The sequence below is a fragment of the Cryptotermes secundus genome, unplaced genomic scaffold (assembly GCF_002891405.2).
Source record: "Cryptotermes secundus unplaced genomic scaffold, Csec_1.0 scaffold631, whole genome shotgun sequence".
NCBI classification, from domain to species: domain Eukaryota; kingdom Metazoa; phylum Arthropoda; class Insecta; order Blattodea; family Kalotermitidae; genus Cryptotermes; species Cryptotermes secundus.
The window spans coordinates 237779-260560 of NW_019742970.1; the positions used below are offsets into that span (position 1 = coordinate 237779).

At 37.6% G+C, this 22782-nt stretch overlaps 1 protein-coding gene across 10 annotated transcripts in view; it reads left to right on the forward strand.

The window, feature by feature from the left end:
- The window catches only part of LOC111873584 (actin-binding LIM protein 3), a 137311-nt gene that overhangs the window by 95951 nt on the left and 18578 nt on the right, over positions 1-22782 (forward strand). For 9 of the 10 annotated variants that reach the window (XM_023868414.2, XM_023868418.2, XM_033755124.1 and 6 more), the window contains 12 exons: positions 2023-2206; positions 3256-3383; positions 5101-5227; positions 7032-7125; positions 7923-8013; positions 9103-9260; positions 10519-10590; positions 13864-14059; positions 15263-15502; positions 16073-16191; positions 16428-16614; positions 17566-17682. In XM_023868414.2, coding sequence (XP_023724182.1) covers positions 2023-2206; positions 3256-3383; positions 5101-5227; positions 7032-7125; positions 7923-8013; positions 9103-9260; positions 10519-10590; positions 13864-14059; positions 15263-15502; positions 16073-16191; positions 16428-16614; positions 17566-17682 — 1713 coding nt within the window. The remainder of the gene's footprint in view (positions 1-2022; positions 2207-3255; positions 3384-5100; positions 5228-7031; positions 7126-7922; positions 8014-9102; positions 9261-10518; positions 10591-13863; positions 14060-15262; positions 15503-16072; positions 16192-16427; positions 16615-17565; positions 17683-22782) is intronic. The other variant, XM_023868413.2, reaches the window with a different exon arrangement.

A 22782-nucleotide genomic window follows, 5' to 3' on the forward strand; every position in this document is an offset into this window, starting at 1 on the left:
CTAATCCTTCCACCCACACTATGGCCATCTGGGCGACTCAGCTTCTAACAGAAATGGGTACCAGGAATCTTCCTGGAGTTAAAGGGAGGCTGGTGCATAAGGCCGACTGCCTCAGCATAATCCGTAATCTGATTGTGTAGAAAATGTGGAGCCTTAACTGCACGTTACAGGAATAGCTTTACTCTTTTTATCCTTCAGCCCTCCCGTTTCCACAAAAAAATGATGTAAAATTGGAGGCTTTTTATGTTACATAAAATAAGTATTTGTTTAAAGCATAGAACCTGAAGGTTCAGCACTGTTAATACTGAAGCCAGTCGCTTAAGCAAGCTGTATCCATGTCCTCCTGTTTCCCACTCATCAGATCAACCCCTTTTAAAAGTTTCTTTTGCCCCACATTTATGAATTTTTGTCTCCTCCAAATGAGGAATATGTCCAGTTCATCAGAATCTCCTGAATGTTGCAATCGTAACAGGGATTGGGATTTGACTGCACTCTCTGCATTCTCACAATCCAGTCATAGCATCAGAGTATTCACTGTTGAAGAAATACAAAATGTAGATGTTAGAAGCTCTACTAAATAAGCAGTTTTCATGAAGACAATAGAGTATTCTTGAGAGATCTGCCTATTTCAGAATTAGAACAGCATGCAGTCAGCACATGCAGTGCTCTATTGATGCACTGTGATACCATAATCTTACATATCTGTGTCAAGGTTTTTATTGTATTGAGATATCTTAATCTTTTCCTGATTTCATCAATATCCCCTTTTTTTTGTCCTTAATTCCTGTATGCTTCTGTACATGTAGCTGCATGTCATTTCATTGGTAGAATCATCCTGACATTCCCGGTTGCTGTCATGTTGGTGGAGCTGTGTAGCAGCAATTGGCATCTGACATCATATCCTGGCCCCAGCATTTTCTCTGAATTGTGTTTTACACTCCTTGATCCCACTTCTGGCGCCTGCTGTTAAGTTTTTCAAGCGAATTGGCTCAGTTCTGAAATTATTTGTAGCCCTTCTTAACTCACCACAAGCCTCGATGAATGTTTTAACAAATGTGCTGCGTTGCAAAGAGAGGTGCCATTGCTTTGAGCTGGGTACATTTAAAGTTGTTGAATGGATCACCATTGTGTTTGCATGAGTCCAAACACAAAGGCAGTGTCTTTCAATTTGCTCCTGATTGACAGTAACAGATTTCCTGGAAAGCGCTGTGTGCGCTTCAGACTCATATTGAACTGCTTCACTAAAGCAATGCTGTAATGGTCTGTTTATCAAGTCTGCTTGTAAACACACTAGTCTGTCTTTGGTAGTACATTTGAAAGTCTTTTATTTCATGAAGAACTGTGTCCAGTTCAATTTGAAGTCAGGTACTAAGACTGCAGCATCCTACTCAGTTTCTTACTGGGTTGATTATTGGGTTATTTAATTATGCGTTTTCAGCTGCATTGATTTTGTGGAGTTGAGTGGAGGGATGACATTGAATGATGACTTGGTGAAGCAGTGGTTGGGGTCTACTATTTTGAAGTACTACCCTGGAGGGGCCGAAGTTGATGATGAAAACCATCATTCAGGATAACCAGTCTCTAACTCAAGATATAAACCTAAGACTTAGGGAAATTGAAGCTGCAACGTAATTTAATATAGCCTGTCATACTAAAAATGTTCGTCTGTACGTAATACTTGCACATGCATTTAAGTGTTAGTTTTCTTGATATTTATTCATTCATTCATTCAAGGACAAACTTTTCATAATATCTGGAATTAGATTGGTGGTATTAAAGAAATTACTTTGTTTCGTTCCTCTGGAACATTATACATGTCAACTGACTGAGACAAAATTTTGATGAACGCGTTTTAAAACCTGAACTAGGGGGGGGGGACCAAATGTTACAAATTTTATATGCATTTCTGTTAAGCAGATCCAGAAAGTAATGGCATTGGTGTCTTTAAGTGTCAATTTTCAGAATTTAATATTGACAATCTAAATTAAACTAAAAATTAAAGATGTTGATTTATTGTTGCAGTGTGCAAGAATTCGTTGGCCCAGGGTGGCTTCTTCTGTAAGGATGGCAACTATTACTGCACCTCTGACTATCAGAACCAGTTCGGTACCAAATGTGCTATTTGTGGTGACTATGTAGAGGGGGAGGTGGTGTCTGCACTTGGAAATACCTACCACCAGAAGTGCTTTACATGTGCCAGATGCAGGTGGGTGTGGATCTTTGTGGATGAGGAGGACGATTCTTCAATATCATGGTTATGAAATCTTGAGGTTCAGGAGCACATTTCATGTTTTGTTACCATTTATCAAATGAGTTCTGATTACGCATCATTTCAGTGTTTATTTCTAATTTAATGCATAGAAGCAGTTTAAAAATACATTAATGTATTTGTGTCCCAAATATCTGATATGCTGAGAAAATTCCTTCTGTAGTTTGTACAGTTCATACCTCCATTTTGAATCATTAAAAGTTCGCTGATTATTTTTGTTTATCATACATAAAAACCGCTGAGTTTATTTCATCTGTTTTCTGCAAGAAACATGCCTGATCCAGAATTTTCAGTGTATTGTGTTGTTTAAACGTATTATTTACAAGTCATACCAGGGTAAAATTTGATTCTTACATTTCATAGTTGTGCACATGTGCAGCATGTTTCATTTATTGTCTGTTTTAACCTTGATTTATGTACTGCAACAATACTGTAGGAGTTTGGAACAGAAACTTCATCATTATGTAATGTATCTGATATGTAGGTGAGAGTCTCTTTAGTACATTGCTTGATGTTCATGTTCAGCAGCAATTATAACAGGAACAGTAACGATAATATTTCCAGTAATGTCTAACGTTGGTTCCATTTTATATGTTCCAGTGCTTTGAAATAGAAGAACTTCTAACAGATCAGTGGTACTAAAACTGTAGCTTTTTGTGAAATATGCATAATGTGGCACATTAACATTCGTAGTATGGTTTTCTGAAGTCTGTAGCGAGAAGCACACTTTTTAGAACTTTTTTGGTGACTTTGGCAAAAAGTTGTTCTGTTGGAGATGGGTTTCATGTTGTAAATTGAGATTGTGTTTATTTAAAATTATGTAAGTGCTGAGTCAGTATGATGTACATAGAAATGCTTGTGTAAATAAGCATGATAATTGGCCATGTTGATGATTGGTGTGTGCATGCACAGACCTTGAAGCTAATTTCAGGTGAAATGTTAATATTGACAGATGCGATAACAGAGCTTGTGATGTCTCGTTGCAGGCAGCCGTTCCCTTCTGGGCAGCGTGTTACATACACAGGAAAGGAAGTTTTGTGCCAGAAGTGTGTTCAGATTCCAGTGCGGGAAACACAGTCCCTTCAAGCAAGCCCATCCAGTGCCAGTGGTCCAGGTAAACATTGTTTTGTTTGAAGTGAAAACTGTTTTACTGTGTTTGCAATAGTGATGACCAATACAGTGTAGTTTATCTTCCTACTACTTTACCCAACATTTAAAAGAAAATAGTAAAGCTATCCCTGTACGAGGCCGTGAAGACCCATAGGGTTGTGAGACGTTGAAGGTGCCACATTATGTAGACAATCAGCTCAAACATGGCGGTAAGGTTGTCAGTCTTACGCGCTGGCCGCCCTTTACTCCCCAGAAGAATTATTTAATTAATTCCTGGTACTCATTTCTGTTAGAGTCTGAGTTGACCCCTGGCCCATAGTGCAGCTGGAAGGATTAGGTCAATCGAAAAAAATTCAATTACCTCATTTGGACTTGAAATCGCAACCTTCCGGCTTTTAGCATAGTTAGTTTAGGGGCTATGCCTCTGTACCTAACAGACAACATTAAATCTGATGGAATTCATATGTGTTGTGCATTATCAAGTTTGCTTCCTGTGAATAACCATTGCACCTACCACAATAAATTCACTAGCAGATGTGTTTTGGCATGTCACGTATCTTCGCTGGCCCTGAAGATGGCTGATAGAGCAAAATCTGTGCTAGGGAATTTAAAAGATTCTAATAAGTGCAGATGGTCAAGTGCAAAGTGATGTCTGTAATATAGAAAATTGTCTCTTAATTTTCATTATCTGTAATGTTTGTGTACAAGGATTATTTTAAACATACTTTTAATAAAATTTCTAATCACTTCATTAAAGATTTATATTAATTACACTTTTATTTATTTATTTTTTTGTTATTGCTAGTGGGGTGGGACTAAGTCCCTTGTACTGCAGCCATTTCTGGCCTAATGAACCTGGGCAGCCGCGGTGGGAAGCGAGCGACTAACATCTTGAGCTATGGCGTGGCCCTAAATTACAGTTACTTTCATTTCATTTTATGCCTGCAAGGAATTTAAAATATATTGCTACACAGTTTACAAAATACTTATATATTCAGTAATGAAAGACATTTCAAAACCAAAATGAGAAATAATGATGGACAAAGTGTGTACTGGGGCAGAAGATTCACTTTCTGTTTTTTGAAGCTGCTTTTTGAAAGGATTATTATTGGTTTTCCATAGCAGACGGTGTTGTCCATGTACTCTCATTGCTAACTACTGAATCAGATTATGAATTTATGAGAGACAGGAATTAGGTTATCCTAGTAGATGCCAGCTCATATTAAAATTTCTACTTTTGTTGTAGATGTGCAGACTTTAGATAGAAATATCTCTCATTAGTATCCCTGATGGCTTGTGAAGTCCTTTTTACTACAGATGCAGAAAAACATGCAACTTCTGGTAAAGCCGTGTGTATTCATAACAGTAGCAACATAGTGGCTATGTAAAATGTAGATTTGTCTCCTTTTTGTATACTGTGGCAGAATTTCTAAAATTTGTTACGTATAGTAAAGGACTACTGTAATTTCTATGAATTTTGAAGTTGAATAATACTTTACAACGTTTTGAGTTCCTCTGTGTCACATATAAAAGCTCGCCAGTATTAAATCAGTACCTTTGTCTGATTTTTATTTTATTTTTTATGTAAGTTATCTTCCTTGAATCTTTAATGTTATGGTTGTACACTCTCATTGTTAGTGCCATATTCTAAACAGTTTGGCCTTGTTCACTGTAACCATCGAATGTTGTTTGATGACTGTAATTCTGTGTATTGCTTACAGAGTGTGCTGGATGTCAGGAAGAGCTGAAGGAAGGACAGGCACTGATTGCCTTAGAGAGACAGTGGCATATCTGGTGCTTCAAGTGTCGCACATGCGACTCAGTTCTGCATGGAGAATACATGGGGAAGTGAGTAGTCATCTGGCCTCATTGATGTTTCTGTTTCAGGTGTAACATGTACCCACCCTCTCCTGCTTCGTATTTAGGTAATGACCAGTCAGAACTTCTGACTGAGGTTGCCTTAAGGCTTATAATGGAACTAATTATGTCACAAGGTAAATCAGTACATTGTATTGAAGAATGCTGTTTTCTAAAATGTGATGAAATGTAGTCTGCTAAAAATTCTTGTAGTTGCTGGTTGCTTTTTTGTTTTAATCTTGGAACCTGAAGTGCAGGCAGCAAATTCTTCCGATTCATAAGTGACATGTCCCAGAACATAGCACTCATTCGTTACACTCACTGCCATTAGAACCTCAAATTGAAGGCAGTGTTATTGAGACACTCTTGGAGACAATCTTCATTTCATTTGTAGTACAGAACCAGGGACAGATTCTATTTAAAGCAGCTACTGAAAAAGAAATGGAAGGTTAACATTAATTAATTGAACAGATGTACTTAAAATTTAAAGGTGACCTATAGAGTTTTGTTACTTAAAATCAGTTTCTGAACAAAAATAATAAATTGCATGTAATAGGTGTACTTTTCTTGATCATGTTCTGGTGCATACAGAAAAATTTTATGTCACTCCATTTTTAATGAACCTTAATATTCCATAAAAGGCAGGAGATTTAATGACTAACTGTGCAACTATTAGCTTCTTCAAAATTATTTTCCTACACAGAGTGAATGGGTCAGTGAAAGAATTTGGTTAGTCTAGTTTATTTAAGTTAATTTGGTTTGTTCAGCAGTTTCGTCTCTAGCTATCCATTCAGTCAGCAACATATAATGGTCTTCCATTATATTTAATCATAAGAAAATGCTTACACTAACTTTGCTTTATGTATCTGCAGTTAACACAGGTGCATGGACCATGAGTTTAATGTGGAAATTGCTATTTATGGACAAGTGTGTAGTTTAAGTATGCAAGGTTGGGCAAATAAGCTTGAAGACTTGTTTTTAATTTAATGCCTGGCAATCTGGCAATGATGGTCCATGGAATGTTAGGTGATGCAACAAGACACAGCTCACATGGGGAGTCTGGATAGCTGTGAATAGTAGCTCTTCAGATCAGTGTGTCAGCTCAGACGTGAAAATTAAGTCTATGATGGAACAGAAAGTGAATGTGAAATTTTATATTAATCTGCAGAAGTCACCAACTGGCAAAACGACAGTCCGTATGGTGGAGATCGAAGAATTCCCCAGGCCAAAGAAGCCACAGATGTCAAAGTCTAAGGTCAAAATGATGATCTGCTTCTTTTGACATCAGCAGTATCATCCACTTCGAATTTGTACCCAGAGGGACCACTGGAAATGAAAAATTCAACATGGAAGTGTTGATAAGGCTTATTGATGCCATGACTCGCAATTGAGGAGAGATGTGGAGAGATCGCTCATTGATTCTTCACCATTGCAACACTCCACCACATTCTTCGCTTCAAGTGTCGCAGTTTTTAGCAGGAAAAAGGCATCTCCACAATGCATCATTCACCCGTAGTCTCCTGGCTTGGCTCTACCTTCTGGCTGTTTGCAAAATTCAGGAGTCTGCTGAAATGAAAATGTTTATCGGACATTGAGGACATTAAGTCATCTATGAAAAACTGTTTTTTTAATAGACCAAAGTGCTGGGAACATGGTAAAGAATTGGAGAGAGATTACTTTGAAAAATTATAGGTAGCTAGTATTTGCAGCTTTTAAAAATACTAGACTTTAAACTTATTCGTCTGACCATGTAAGTCGTACTGTGCAGTTGAACTAAATTCTGCTGCTGTTGCAGAGATGGCATTCCGTATTGCGAGAAGGATTACCAGAAGCAGTTTGGTGTGAAGTGTGCCTACTGTAGCCGATACATATCAGGCAAGGTCCTGCAGGTGAGTGCAGAACTGTCAGCATCAAAGTAATGTCCTTAGAACTTATTTTGCTATCTCACTTTGACTAGCTCTCTCATTATCGTTGAAGATCATCGGTTATTTTTCTTCTGAGGTATTTTATCCTTTACACATTCATAGTCTTAATCCATACAGCCAAAGCATAAAACTGAAAACCAAGTGGGGTGGTTTAGTGGCAGTGTATTTGACTCATGTTAAGGAGGTGCTTGGTTTGATCCTCATTCAAGACATTGGTTACCCTGACTAAGGTGTTTCATGGTTTTCCTGCTTTCGGGCAAATGCCAGGATGGTACGTTTATTTCACCACAGTTGTTCCTTACAAATTCTTTCATTTTCTTTACTGAAGAATGATCCCACCATTGCATGCTGATGAGGTTTAGATACTTTGAGTGTTACAAAGGAAACTGCAGATAAATATGTGCTGTAAATACGTTCAGTTTATTTTTTATGGCACACAAATTCAGTCTCCCATTTTGTTCTCTAGTTTCACATTTGCAATACTTAATCAGTCTTAGTTGTATCATGTGTAACCATGTAACCAATTTAACTAAACTGTCTGTATACAGTTACTGGTTTTCATTACTGCTTTAGGATTTATTTACCTTGAATATGATAGCAAGGTTATATTAACATGTTGCTGGTGCTGTGTCACTGTTGTTTGTAAAATTCACGAGACAGAAGGAAAGGTAAGTTCAGTGGGAGCACTTTCCAACTAAAAGGTGTACTGTAGGAGCCCAAGTGGTCATTATGGAAATCTCATAGAATTTCTGTTTGTACAGGCTGGAGACAACCATCACTTTCATCCTACTTGTGCTCGGTGCACCAAATGTGGTGATCCATTTGGCGATGGCGAGGAAATGTACCTACAGGGCAAGTATTGCATTTGTTAGTCTGTATTCTCATATTTACTTATCATCAGTGATAGAAATTAATTATAAATCATATATGCTTGAATTTAAGGAACTGACTTAATTTTTTCAGCTAATGGATTTTGCAGTTGCTGTGAACATAATAATGAACCTGTGAGTTCCATAAGGGGCTGAGCATTTCTTGACTAGCTGGAAAACTGTTAGCCTCTCAAGAAGTGCTCTGAAGGTAGTGATTTTCTGTGGTATGGTGCCATGCAGTTCGGTAGTCATGAACTAACATTCTGGAGCAATCTGCTACCCTATCATCAGGGTACTTTTCTACTAGAAGATTGTACACGGCCAGTCCTGTCAGAATACTGTCTGTCTACCCAGTTGCATGGTGTAACATCCAAGAACAACTTTACCACATGAGACCCTATTAATTATCTAAGCCGGTTGTGTAATTATTTGAAAAAATTTAATAAACTTGTGTGTAAATAATGAAAATCATACTTTGGCATTGTGTTACATCTTCACTGTCAGGCATTGGCAGAAAATATACTTCCATTTTTTTTAAGATCCCAGATAAAATACTCACATCCCTCCAATTAGGGTATTTTAAACAACAGTTTAGTAGGTGGACTCTATAGCTCTGAATGGATGGATGATTGATGAATTTGAAAGTCTATTGAAGGAAGCAGTTGTTACCTAATCGTGGCACTATCTCAGCATTTGTGTGGAGTTACTGAGGAAACCACGATAGACCAATGTCCCTTCTGAGAATTGAGCTGAACACCTCCTGAATACAAGCCTACAGCATTGCTGTTATGTTAGTTCAGTGATGCTGTGCAGTCCGGAAGAAGTGTGCTGCTTTACAGAGGAAAACATTGCCTCTCAGCTCTAGGGTCAGAGAGTAAGCCAGCAAGCAGACAGTACAATCCTCTGAAACATTGATGACCTGCCAGACTACATGAAATCGCATTCCACACAACAGTACTCAACGTTGTTACTGCCATGAGAACTGTAAACCTAAGAGAATGGTGTATTTGTTCATCATCAAAATTCAAACTTTCTGATTTTAAATTTTAACTTGGTGTTGAATTCTCTACAGGTACAGCCATCTGGCATCCCCGCTGTGGGCCTGGTCCAACAGAAAATGGCACTGTGGTGAATGGCCCACTGGAAAATGGCCACTGCACAGATGGGGAATCTGGCAAGGAGAGTGGTCGTGATTTTGACCATATGAGCAGCTCTGCTAGTGAAATGCAGGCAAGCAGCCATCATAGTGGCACAAGTCTCACTTCACATGTTAAACTGTACTGAATGGTGTAACAGACTTCTCCCATTTATGTTGCGATTACAGAAATGATACAGTGGATGTTATAGAAGAACTGGGACACATTTCCTTGCCATTACATGGTCACAGAATGCCAGTTAGTTTATTGCAGGATTTGATAAGACATTCTCCCAAAGGCAGCTTATAGCATTAACCATATTCAAATGGTGAATACTAAGATATTTTAAAAACTGTGTATTAACATTGCTCCCCCTACATTCTAGAATATATTAAAGTTAAAAGGGCTTTGTTCATTTTAACACAGTAAAATGTAGTGAAATATGTAAAATTTGAATACTGGGAAGGGTGGGCTGTTAGTACCATTCACAGAGTAATTTTTGATTCCTGATGGCTGAAAATAGTGCTCGAGTATTTCCTTATCTTCCTCAAAGGAAAAATAAAGTCATTTTAAGCACACTATACAGCTGGTCTTGCCTTTTCTAACAGTTTGTTACAGTTTTATAAATGGATGTTTGTAAAAATGTTATCATCAGTTCATTGAGATTAGGTTTACTTTGTATTTTAATTTCTAAGTGAATTACTGAATATAATTTTTGAAATTAACTCTCTGAGATATACTTGCTGAATTTGGTTCATTTCTGACCTACCTCATATATATTTTTTTATCTGCTCAGCTTCCAAACTGTAGTGCAGGCTGTACCCGAGTATTTCAGGTTCAGATTTAGCCACATTATTATTATTATTGTTGTTGTTATTCCTGTTTTATCAATACAGTTTTGCCTGGAGTTTTAACATGAAATCATCATCAAAACTATACAGCTGAAAGCATGAAAATTGTAGAGAAAGATGTGGAAGGGTAGGCCATTAGACATGTCCGCTTGTAAGACATATCTTATGTGCCCTCAAGTTCATAGAGTACTCACAGACGTAGGCCATGTCATGTTACCATGAATCTTTTCACGCAGATTAAATTATTTGTGGAAGTTCGTTATTAAATTTAGTATCTCCCAGTTCTGCATATATATATATGTTTTAACCAGGTCTAATTTTATGCTTTGTTTATTTAACTAAGAAATGTCATGTAAGCATGGTCTTTAGTGTTATGTTAGCTGTGCATGTGAACTTAAGTTCTTGATGCATGTTAATATTTATTAATTGTTTTAATGTTATTGATTTTTACGTTAATTTATGTAGCAGTCTGTTATTAGCAGTGTTGTTTGGTTTTTGCAGTTTTCTCTTCGTTCCCGCACGCCTAGTCTTAATGGTTCATTGTATAGCCCATGTAATAGTTTGTCCAGAAAGGTTAGTAACACAAACTGTACATACTTACATCAACCCTCCATGCTGATGTGTTTATTCTCTGTGTATCCAGACATACTAATCCCTGATTGATATGAAATATTCATAAAACATCTGATTATTCTGAAACTTTGATTTGGCTCTAATGGATTTTATGTTCTTATAAATTTTATACACTTATTGTTTTGTCCCATCTCAATAAATACTATTAAGAACAATGTAAAATCTTAACTGAATTTACACTTTCTCTGACTTATTTGTTTCCCAAATTTGCACTTCATTTCTGAAGTTCACTCAATGGAATTTTGATGGATTTTACATTTATAGAATTCTATTTATGAACTTTTAAAGAAACACTGCTAGGTTTGCCCGCATGTTCATAGTTTATCCTAGTAAAATAGGCATATTTTTGCATATGAAAGATTTTGAACCTCGTTTGAGAAACCTATACAGATTAGGAGCTCAAAAAAGGAAGGAAAAAACATTTTGACTGGTTAAAGAACTAAAATGGCACATATATTAACGGCTTGCATTTACAGTTCTGTATAATTTTGCATATATATTGATTCTGTCTTCAGGTGGTCCTTTCAAAATTGTATGGCGTTTCATGGTATCGTTGTGGGCAAAGGTTGCTAAATTCTTTAGTCATTCCTATTCCGTTTTATATGACCCATTGAAGTGGGCGATACATACATGAGAATTGCACCAATTCTTGCATATGAAGCATATATTTTTTAAATTAAGAAGTGGGGATTTTATGTGATAGGAAACACAGTGTATCATGTTTTATAAAAAGAAGATATATATATAGCAAAAAGCGGAAAGTTGTGACTTTTTCCCTTTCTTTTTAATTCGCATAGTGGGGAGTGGAGTCCAGTTGGGTCCACTCAGCATGGCAGCCACTGATTGGCCTATTGTAACTGCCCCAGGTGATTGTGATGATTGAGAATTTGATGGAATGAAGATTGGCAGGGGAAACCGAAGTACTCAGAAAACCTGTCCCAGTGCCACTTTGCTCACCACAAATGCCGCTTGACCAGACCCAGGATTGAACCCGGGCTACTGCGGTGGGAAGCCAATGACTAACTGCTTGAGCTATGGCGTGGCCCAATTTATGACTTTAGTACCTACAGCATGACATGCACTAGATGTTACAGACGTTTGTAAGAATAAATTTACTTGGGTGTGCTTGATTGGTGCAAGACGTGTATTCCAAATTTGCAGTCCCCAAATTTTCATGAACTGTGAGCGAGCAAATTGCAGGCTGACATCACGGCTCTGCCAGATGTAATGATCTGTTTGTGTCCCTTTGTGCGCACAAGAACTAAGTTTTAACTTCATCTGATGGCAAAAGTGTGTGTGTGTGTCCAAGGATATTAAATTTCTAATAGTACGAAAACTGTGTACGTATTATCTGTAACTTTATGTTAAAATGTTTGCATTTTTGTGGAGACTGATGATGTGCTGTTCAGATGTGAAGGAGACTCATTCTATTCTCAAAGTTACACATAAAACAGTATCTGCATTCTAAGGAAGTCACTGAATTGATGAGTACATTTGTCAGTTCTAGAGGGTTGTGATGCTCATATGTTATGCTTGGGGATTAATGGGTGCCTGTACCTTGCCCATCATCCTGGTATTCTGAAAGAACACACCATTTCTGAAGTTGAGTAGATGATGCCTGTCCACCACTTCAGCTGAGAATAGACACATCAGTTCACAGAATGTGTCTTTCAGAATACTAAGATGACAGATGTAGTCCAGAACAAATAATAACTTGAGTTCATATATGCGTGCTGTTTGTCACTTGTTTTGGGAATCCCATTCTCCTCCCTTCCCAGCTCACCAGTTATGCATTTATTTTGGGGAAACTGCTTAAACTGTGTACATCAGCAAGGAGGGTTGCTTACAGTCATATTTCTATATTTTCATTTACTTAACGTGTCTTCTGTTTTTGTAAATGTTGTGTTTTGTCATTTGGATTGTAAATGATATTTCTGAAATATTCTCCAGTTAGCTGGAAATATAGTGCATTTTCACCACTTCAGGTTTTGATTTTTTAATATATTCACTGTTACCATACCAAATTTTTCTTGTTTAATAAAATATTTTTTATTTAAAAAGTTATTATTTATAGCTCATCAAACTCTGTTTACACTACCAAATGTTTGTCTCTGGTTAGATTAAATCTGTTTTATTGTGTTATACATTTGGCAGTTAAAATGCAAATTACATGTTATTTTATTGTTTAAAATAATGCTTTGTAACTTATAAAAATTTTTATTATTGGAACTTCTCACTGAACAAGTGGTTTTATGCAGTCTACAAGTGATACAAAAAATATGAAATTTTCATGTCACTGGTTCATTGTTGTATTTGTTACGCTTTCTTGAATGGGATCCGTGTACTCGTGACTGACGAGCTTCTTGCAGCATGTAGTCTGTAAAACTGCGAGTTACATGTGTCACGAATGCTAATCAGCACCGAGCTAACATGGGGAAGAAGGGACTACACCCTTATAGTGCTTTTCACTCATTGTCTCATTGTCCATTTATTTTCCATATATATCCCTACAAGTTAAAAAAAACCAGGATGTGGAAATTGTCCTTTGAATACAGATATCAATATGCATATACAAGATCAAAGTCATATACATCAATCAATAAACATAAATAATAATGTAAGGTAAAAGAATCTAATAAAAATAAACATACATTAAGAATAACTTACTCACGTTATTAATCCCACTTGTATTATTATTATTATTATTATTATTATTAATCCCACTCACACTATATTTTACCTGATTTTAGTTCAATGTTATGGGACCATGTTTACCTAATCTACTTTATAATTTTATGAATTATGTCAATGAATCCAGCACAGATAATAGACAGAAACGATTGTAAATATGGGCGAAAATGTTAGTTAAAATGGGTGCAATTCAAAAACACTTGCAAGTATTGATGATGACCAGTTGGATGGTAGACATTCTTAGAGTTGTGTAGACGGAACACAGCAATTAAATTACTCTTTAAAAGAGTTAGTATAAATGTAATCTAAATCTGTGATCATTTCTCAAATATATATATAGGTAAGTCAAAGTAATCCCTGCAGTTACAGCATACAGTGGAGATATATAAGATAATGGAGGCTGAGCTCCATGCATTCGTAATCTTGGTACTAGATGGACGTGAGTGGTAACCTTTATTCCCAGGCTGCTTGATCAGGTTATTGCATATTTTGTGAAGAACCCAGCAGATGTTATGTTTGCAGTACTCCGGTGGTTATCAGCGCACTGGTAGTCCCGGCCTCATCCTGCGTGAGTACAAGAGCAACCAGTACCCAGAGGACATCAGTCGCATCTACACATACAGCTACCTGACAGAAGAACCCACACAGGGATACCTGAAGCGACCCATTGACCCGTATGACAAGCCCCCAACCTCACCGCACTTTCACAGACCTTCGTGTGAGTATTACAAGAACAACTGCAGCATACTGCCATGATACATAAAACTATCCAAGAGATTTGTCCAGTGATAATGCTCCAGGTTTATATTCAGAAGGATGCTGAGTTGGGATCTGGGCCAGGACTCCAGGTACCTTGATGGAGATTTTTCATGAATTTTCTGAATCCTTTCAGGCAAATTCTAGGATGATACTTCCAGTATGGCAGACTGCTTCCATTGGGATCATTTTTAATTGACCTGTCATACTGTTTAATACTACATAACACAGATACTGAAGGGTCATAAAATAATTCACAGAGAAGAAGGTAATGTCTTCGTTCTTAATTAGGAACCATGCCATGATGTTTCATGGGTGATTGGAGGTATAAACTCCATCATTCTTAACCTGCCACTAGATTGAGATGAATTGTTAAATTCATGTCCGTGCTGCTTTAGGGCGCATAAACACTAGCGAGATGTTGCATGTAACGCAACAGTTACTGTAACCACATTCTGTTAGTGTGGATGCCTTCTGAACCACGCTCTCGAGCGTACTTCGAGCGCGCTCTGTAACATGACTGGCGATCCACTGCCTTGTCGGTTTTTCTGCGAACACAAAGGGACTCGCAGTAGGCTCATGGACGCCATGGTCGCATACTCGTAAATGTGTACGTTTCCTCCGAGCCAGGAGTAGCGTTGCGAATCACTATGTCTTCATGGCGAGCTCACCACGAGCACTATGGATCGGGTCGCTCACAGCTGGTTACATGACGTCCATGGACGTGTCGTCCATACAAAGACGTTACAGTAACCATTACGTTACATGCAACAGCTCGCTAGTCTGTACCCTGCCTTACTCCAAGGGAAAGAGCCTTAGTACCTACTGAATGGGAGGCTGGGATTGGGCTGTAAAGCTGGTCTGGATGCTGTGGGGAATCATAAATTTCTTGCTCCCCCCCCCAATTCCACTTCTGTGGGTTCCAAAAATTTGTTACCTTGTTCACGAGAGGCTGTAGCTTTTAAATTAACAGGCCAGTTTCAGTGGAACTCACTGAAGGTCACGAGATTGAAGTGTTAGGGATGACCCTGACATCAGACTTCATGGTGTCCATTAAGCACAGGTGTTGAAAACCTGTCACTGGACACAAGTGTGAGTGAAACAAATCCATTTCACGCCATGTTTTGGATTCCTACCTTCAGTAATATTAATGTACTGTTTGCAGCTGCACACTCAAGGAGCAGTGGCAAGTTCACACTGAACAAGGCTGGTTCCAAGTCTGGCATGAAGGTTCTTGTGGACAGCATCAGGACAGAGACACCACGTCCCAGGTCTCCACACATGAACAATGAGGAGCCCATTGAGCTGGCACACTTCCCAGCAGCCAAGCGACCCGGGCCAGGAGAGAAGCCAAAGATAGAGAGGGATGATTTCCCTGCCCCACCATACCCCTACACAGATCCGGGTGTGTGTGCTCAAAATTATATTGTGCCATACAATTCATTGTTCAGAGGAAAGCTTAGAAAATGTAGACATCTGTATTGTGTGATATAACACGATGTAATCTGTTGAAGGTCATGTCATTTGAATTTCAACAGAATATGTGGCCGCCTATTGCAGCGTAACCTCTGCTGTGAAAAGCTTGAATCCCACAATCTTATATTTATAACTTGAACTTACATGAATGAACTTGCTATAAAGAAAAGTAAAGGTATCCCTGTAACAGGCCGTGGAGGCCCATAGGGTTTTGAGAGGTTGAGGTTCCCTCATTTTCTAGACATTGGCGCATAGATGGCGGTAAGGTTTTCAACCCTACGCTCCAGCCGCCCTTAACCCTCAAAAACATTCCAAGAATATTCCTGGTTCTCATTTCTGTTAGAGGCTGAGTAGACCGAAGGGTCGACCCGACAGTAATTTGATGCTGTATATCTTCAGCCATGCTACAACCTTCTAAACTCACTAAATAAACAAACATATCTGTTGTTGGTAGACATTTAGACATGACTGAATACTAATGTGGTGACTTCTTCTGTAGAACGGCGGAGGAGGTGGTCGGACACGTACAGAGGTGTTCCAGACTCTGACGAAGAGGATGAGGTGGATGGCAAGGAGAAGAAGGAGGATATGGAGAAAATAGAAGACCGGAAACTCAAGGTGATTTAGTTTCACCTGTGATATATATGTAGAGGGTCTGGCAGGGCACGTTATAAGCCCTTGCTGTGTGTGTTAGGAAATAGGCTGTGATGTGGTTGCCTCACTCATTGTGAACTTTGCTTTCAGGAACACTAGGAAGCAAGTAAAGTTTTAGGGTAGAATGAACCACAGAGCTTCCAAGTTGAACAATCGCATCAAAAGAATTGATTCCTAATATTTGCATGTCTCTTAAACAGAAAGAGGAGGAGGAATTGAGTAAGATTGCAACTGGTATCGGAAAGGTGTTCCTGCAGAATGTGCGTGAGCGCGAGAAACTGCGACAGTGGAAGTTGGCACATCTTGATCCTCGCAACGCATCAAGAACCCCATCTGCTGCACGTGAGCCCGCGTACCGTCTCCGCTATGAGTCTCCAGTCAATGCCTGTAAGTCTGATAGAAGCTGAAGTCTGCCAACATTTTGGAGGAACATAACCGCTCCATTGTCAGGGTCAGAGAGTAAGCAGAGCAGACTATACGCAAACACAGGAAACAGCCATTTAGATAGGGCCTTCTGATCTCGAAGAAGCTCAGAATGAACCAGCTTAACATGAGAGGAACTAAGTGGACTTGAAAAGAGGCATTTTTATAGCAGTAAATGTGATGAAGCGGTAGAGAAATCATAAGTATATGTAATGGGTATGCTCACACTTTGATCGTGAAGATGGAGGCAGTATGTTCCTCTGAAACGTCAGTGCACTTGCACCTTGCTACACAGTGTTACATCTCAGAAGGTAGTACTCTTTGTAGCCGCTGCTCTGAGAGCTTAAAATTGAGTATAAATGCTTAAGTTCATACAGTGTTTAATTGTAAATATTATTTCCCAGATGATCAGTTCATTTTAATGCAGAATGAAAGTGTGCATGAGAGGAAATGCTCAGACAGTTGTAAGAAATTCAGGGTGACATGGGACTGAAGGAAAATACACACAGCGTTCAAGTAAAGATACCTGAAGCGGAGACACCACTTACGAAATCTACGCATAAATGGGAGGTTAATATAAATATGGCTAGTGCATAATTAGGTTGTGAGAATGTGAGCTGGCTTCATGTGGCTCAGAATAAGGTTCGCAAGAAGTTTTCTATGAACAGTAATGATTGTTTACATTCCTTTAAGGGCAGGAAATGTACGAATTAGGCGAGCAACTGCTGGGTCCTTAAGAATGACTCCTCTTTATGGTATTAGTTAGCTGATTTGTGTCTGTGTTCTCACAGTGCAATGTAAATAACATGATATTGTAGTACATTTTAAACAAAGAAAGAATGCTTTTTACAATAATGTTACTGTTGGAAACTAGTTCTCCCTAATTGCCATGAGTGTTGTCTGAAACTGCTTCAGCTCCCTCTCGAAATGTGGATCATCCTCGACCATGGGATGATGAAGAGCTGATGGATCGGAGTTCTAGTTATCGATCTTCAGTGGGACGCTCTGTAGGGACCATCCCAACTTACAATGGTGAGTGATTAATCTTCCTGCTCACATTGGGAATGTGTTGGTCTCTTGGTGGGTGGTGGTGCTTCATTGCCTCATGGGAATTGTTAACGAGAACCTATTGATTGGGGTTTCTGCAGCCAGAAATACATAAAAGAGTAAGATTTTTAGTGTACATGGGGGTTTATAGTGAATTTTGAAGACCTGGTTGCATTTGCAACCATTAGTTTGTGCCATTATATTCTTTTTTGATCAAATGAGTAATCCATTCTCAGTAGTAGACAGATGTTAATTCTGGAATGTGGTTGTTGGATTATTTCTGTCTGAACCATGAAGCTTATGAATACGGGGTCCCATGAAACTCTTGTCCTTTCTACAGAACATAGTTTAATATGCATTAAACCTTGTATTGCATTTCTGATGAGTAGTATGTGCTATGGTAAATTATTTTTGAAAATAGTGATTTAAATTTTCGGTTTATTATTATTTGGAAATTTGAGTGATGATTGAAGGGAGCAAAAATTAAAGAGTTTGTAGAATAATGTCTTTATAAACATGGGTGCTTCAAGGAAAATTTGTTTATGTTTAAGCCACTTAAGATTATTTTTTACTGATTCTCTGCAGTATTGAGGATAGAAGGATGATTACTTTTATGTTTATATTTTGGTATATTTCTTTTTGAAATTTGAGTTTCTGTTGTATAGAAATTTCAGTGTTTACTGTAGTTTTTCACGTCTCTTGAATGAGGAAAATGAAATTTGTGTTGTTTGTTAAAATTGAAGTTTAGATAACTTTCAGTTTTTACTTTATCATTCATAGAATTACTAAATAAATGGATTGTTTTTATATCTGCCTGCAGGTATATATATAAAATTCACAATTTGTATGTATTCTGATTACTAGTAGGGCTGAATTCAGTGCAAGTTGGAGGCAGGTCTCTGTACATAACTGCTGCAATAAAATAGCCACAGTAATACAAATGCTTATGAAATGGGAGGTTGAGGTTCATAGTAAATGTGATTTTATCAGAAACTGTATTGAATGAATCATTTTGTAATTATGATGATCACTGTCTTTTAGGTGCTTCTGGCATCGAATTTGATATTAGTTTCAAGTTGAGTGGTTATGTTTATGTGAAGTTTATTTTGCTGTTTGTAAGTTCGTTAAACTTTCAATTGTTTAAAACTCTTGAGGACAGATATTGTTACTCCATTGGCTCTTAAAGACTGACAGCATTTACTATATATATGATATTTTCCCCGAGTAATACAACTCACACACATGTTGAATGCTGAACAGGTCTGCTCAACCACTGAGCAATTTACTAGCCCACTAAGCATGCTTATAAACTTTACTCAGAATGTTAACATGTGAAGGTTTGTGAGTTAGTGAAAAATGGATAAGCATGTTTGTTGAACACTGAAGAGATTTTATTCTGTCTGAATTTTCTTCCTCAGTGAAATTTATTTGACAAAGGAAGGTAGATTTTTCCCTTCATTAGCAGGAAATTGTCTTTTACAGCATATAATTCGGTTCAAGTGAAAAATGTGTTGCCCTGATCAAGATGTGTAAATAGGATTTGCAGTTTTTGAATCCTTACAACTGATAGTGTCCCTCAATGGGGAGTCATATACAGAATTTCATGCGGTTTCGAAACTCGCTGTATAGATGAGAACATGACAAAATAGAGAGAGAGATGAATAGACTTAATTACCAGACCCTTGGGCCATGAGTCAACAGCACCAGAGGAGAACAGCAAGGTATTTCTGTGCTTTGGTGCCATCTCTTGTAAGCAGTATGTCTGAGCCCAAATGTTGGTTAGTACTTCTGATGCTATGTGACTGGATGTACATGTTTGAAGTAAAAGTATTTGAATTAACACTATAATGAAATTGTTTTTCTACTTAAAGTGATTAGTTTAGAAAAATATTCCCATATCCAAAGACAAAATTTAAAAAATTAAGGAAGATAGGTTGAACTGTGGAAGACCTTGAAGGTGACTATGGGGCAACTGTCACCAAAAATATTGTTAAGTGTGGTCTGCTGTTTAAATTCATGATATATATGCAGTAAATATAGTAAAATTCTTTGCATGGTCATTTTGTTTACCCTCACAAGTTGGACCCAATGTCTACCTGTGACCAGACTTTTTTATATAATTTCTGAAAGTTGTGCAATTTGTAGTATATCATATTTTCACAAGTAATTAGTTGCTTTGCAATTACTGTTTAATTTTCCATATTGTAATGGCCACCCACATTTATTTTTCCTATAAGAATTTTATAGAGACATTGAAGAGCAGCCCTTCAAGGTGAGGCAAGAGTTTGTATTTACATTTGTATTGTACTTTCTGCATGACAGACGCATTTTTCAGACTCTGTTAGCTGGCATTACTTGCAGGAGAGAAACTGCTAATTTGTTTTTAAGCTGTGTGTTGCATGAATACAAAATGTTTGATTTCACTTATTGGTTAACCTGCATTTCTCTTGATTATTTTGAATCCTTGGTGTGTTTGCAAGGCTAACAATAACCAGATTTTCTAAGGAAATGTAGAGGGTAGTGAACATTGGGCTTTGCTGTTTTATGATTAGAATTTAATATAAATTTTAACTCTTATGTATAATGCTCTTGGTTTAACATACACTGATTTGTTAGATATTAAACATAAACAATATACAGATGTATACTTGAGTTAAGGAATTTGGTGTGCTTAACATTAATTATAACCTTCTTGGGTGTAGATTGAACTTAGATTTAGAGGAATCTCTGTAGATTACTTTCAGGCTGTGTGTAATACTAAATGTTTGCTGTAGGATAGAATGCAGGAGAATTTTTATTTGAACCTGAAATTTTTCGTAGGAGAAGCCAGACACAGCATGTCTGCATAATTTTTGTAATTCGTTATTAACCATAAGGTTTTTTCAGCTTTTTGGAGTTACATAAGTTGTCGTACAGAGCATTAGTGAAATAATATCTGTTTATAAATTAATGTGCATGGCTTAATACTTAATTGAAGTATATTTAAACACAAACACTTTGGAACTTATGTTCAGCAATATAATATGGAACATTGGTATCTGACATGGTAACATTTCATAGTGGTGGGAGTGGTAGGAGATGCATGGTTAAAATGTACAGCCTGTATGCTGCCTATCATAATGGAGGTTTTTTATGGTTTTATCCAGTCATTCCAGGCAAATTCTGGGATGCCTGAGTCAGGTGTCGACTGCTTTTCTCCAAATTCTTTGCAGTTCATCATTTCTCAAACATTCAAGCATGTGACCTAGTGTAGTCTAATATGGACAGTGTCGTGAAATCATCCACAAACAAAATTTTAAACTTTTTATACAGTGTATTAATGAATATCATAAAACAGTGTGTAGGGAAAACCCTCAAGCTGTTTCACTCATTTTTTTCCATGCTGCATTTGTCATGTTGCATAATTTCCAGCTGAATTTAATGGCTACACTGTAGTGCAGTTCATCTACATTAGACATGAAAATACTGCCATGGAAATATGTGGGGGCATTAAATTCGCTTGAAAATGATGTAATACAAAACGAGTGTGTGTTGCGGACATAGCGAACAAAACTGTGTGAGAGCTGAGCTTCTTGTTTGCGTCCTGATGGTTGCTTACTTGGCTCAGTCTTCAGTTCTGAAGATGGCAGCAGAATACATTCCTCGGAAATATTAGTAAACTTGTATGAGACTATCACATCCCAGAAAACAGTCTTCTTTGTGAACTGAATGCATCTTCAGATCAGCTAAATTATTTGAACTTACTAAGAGCAAAACTTAAAACTGCAACTGGAAGCCAAGTTTTAATTGGTCAGAGATGTTCACATGGTGGATAGTAGAGCCATATTGAAATGTGGAAATATCTTGAATGTTAACGTGTAAGTTAAGTAAGGAAGGGAGGTATGAGCATAAGGTAATAAAAGCAGACTGAACGGAGACTACAGATTTTATCATGCACTGTAGTAGTCTCCTTCAGTCTCATCATCTGGTTGTCAAGAAAAAAGGTAATTCCATAATTTTTGTTCCTCTGTCAGCTGTATATGCTGCTGCTTTTGCAGACTCTCTTCTTAAGAGATCTCTGCCTTCTGATGTAGATTTAAAAGTACAGAGTGAATAAAAGTTGTGGCAAGTGGCACTGTCAGAGACTCCAGCACCACTGGAAGGACACATGAACACTGCATGGAAATGTTTGAGTGTTGTCACACACATGTATTTGCATAAACGTTGAAGAGTGAATCAGTTACATGACTTTCATGACTTTTTCGCTCTGTAGTATCTTGTTACATGGTTACAAAATGTGTTGTACATAATGGTGCGAAGTAATTATGTAAACTTTCGCATGTATTATTAGAACATAAAATTTTTGTCTGCATGATTTGCACATAAAAGCAGATTATTTTTCTGCATGTTAGTCACATGTTTGCTACTTGGGAAACACCAGTGTTTGAATTAGAGCATTTTTGTGAAACCTGTAATTAGGAGCACCTCTAAGCTTTCGGATTATTCAGTAAATAAGCACTAGTTCTTCAGCGTTGCTATTAAAAGTTACATTTTGAATGATATGATGAAATCGTTGTGATTGTCTTGTACATGCTGAGACTATAAGGTACATGAAATTACAAATGGACGTTGTATCCACACATGAAGTGTCCTCAGGTCAAAATAGCAAAGAAGGACACGTCAAATATTATTTTATTTCACTGGAAAGATTTTACAGTGGATTGGATATGCAGTCCATTGCCTTCTTCAGGTGCATTCATGTAAGTTAAGAAGGTTGGAGCAGTGTTTCAGCTGTTACTTATACAAACATTCCTTGGGGCAAAGGGCACAAAGGTTTTCCTTCCCCCTGCATATCCATTTGCAATTTAAAGGCATTGAAGTGGAAAGTGAGAGATATGGGCTTTGCTGGGATTTTTCTTGGAAGGGAGCCAGGAAATGTTAAATAATTTAATTTTTATTTTTAATTTTTGCTATATTTCTTTTCTTCAATTTTAACCCCCAACCCAAAAAAAACCTGCGGGAGAAAGGGCAGATGCATAGTTCCTCCTCCTGGCAGCTTCCATGGTGAGATATGTGCCACCACTTGGAGGATGATAACCAGCATTT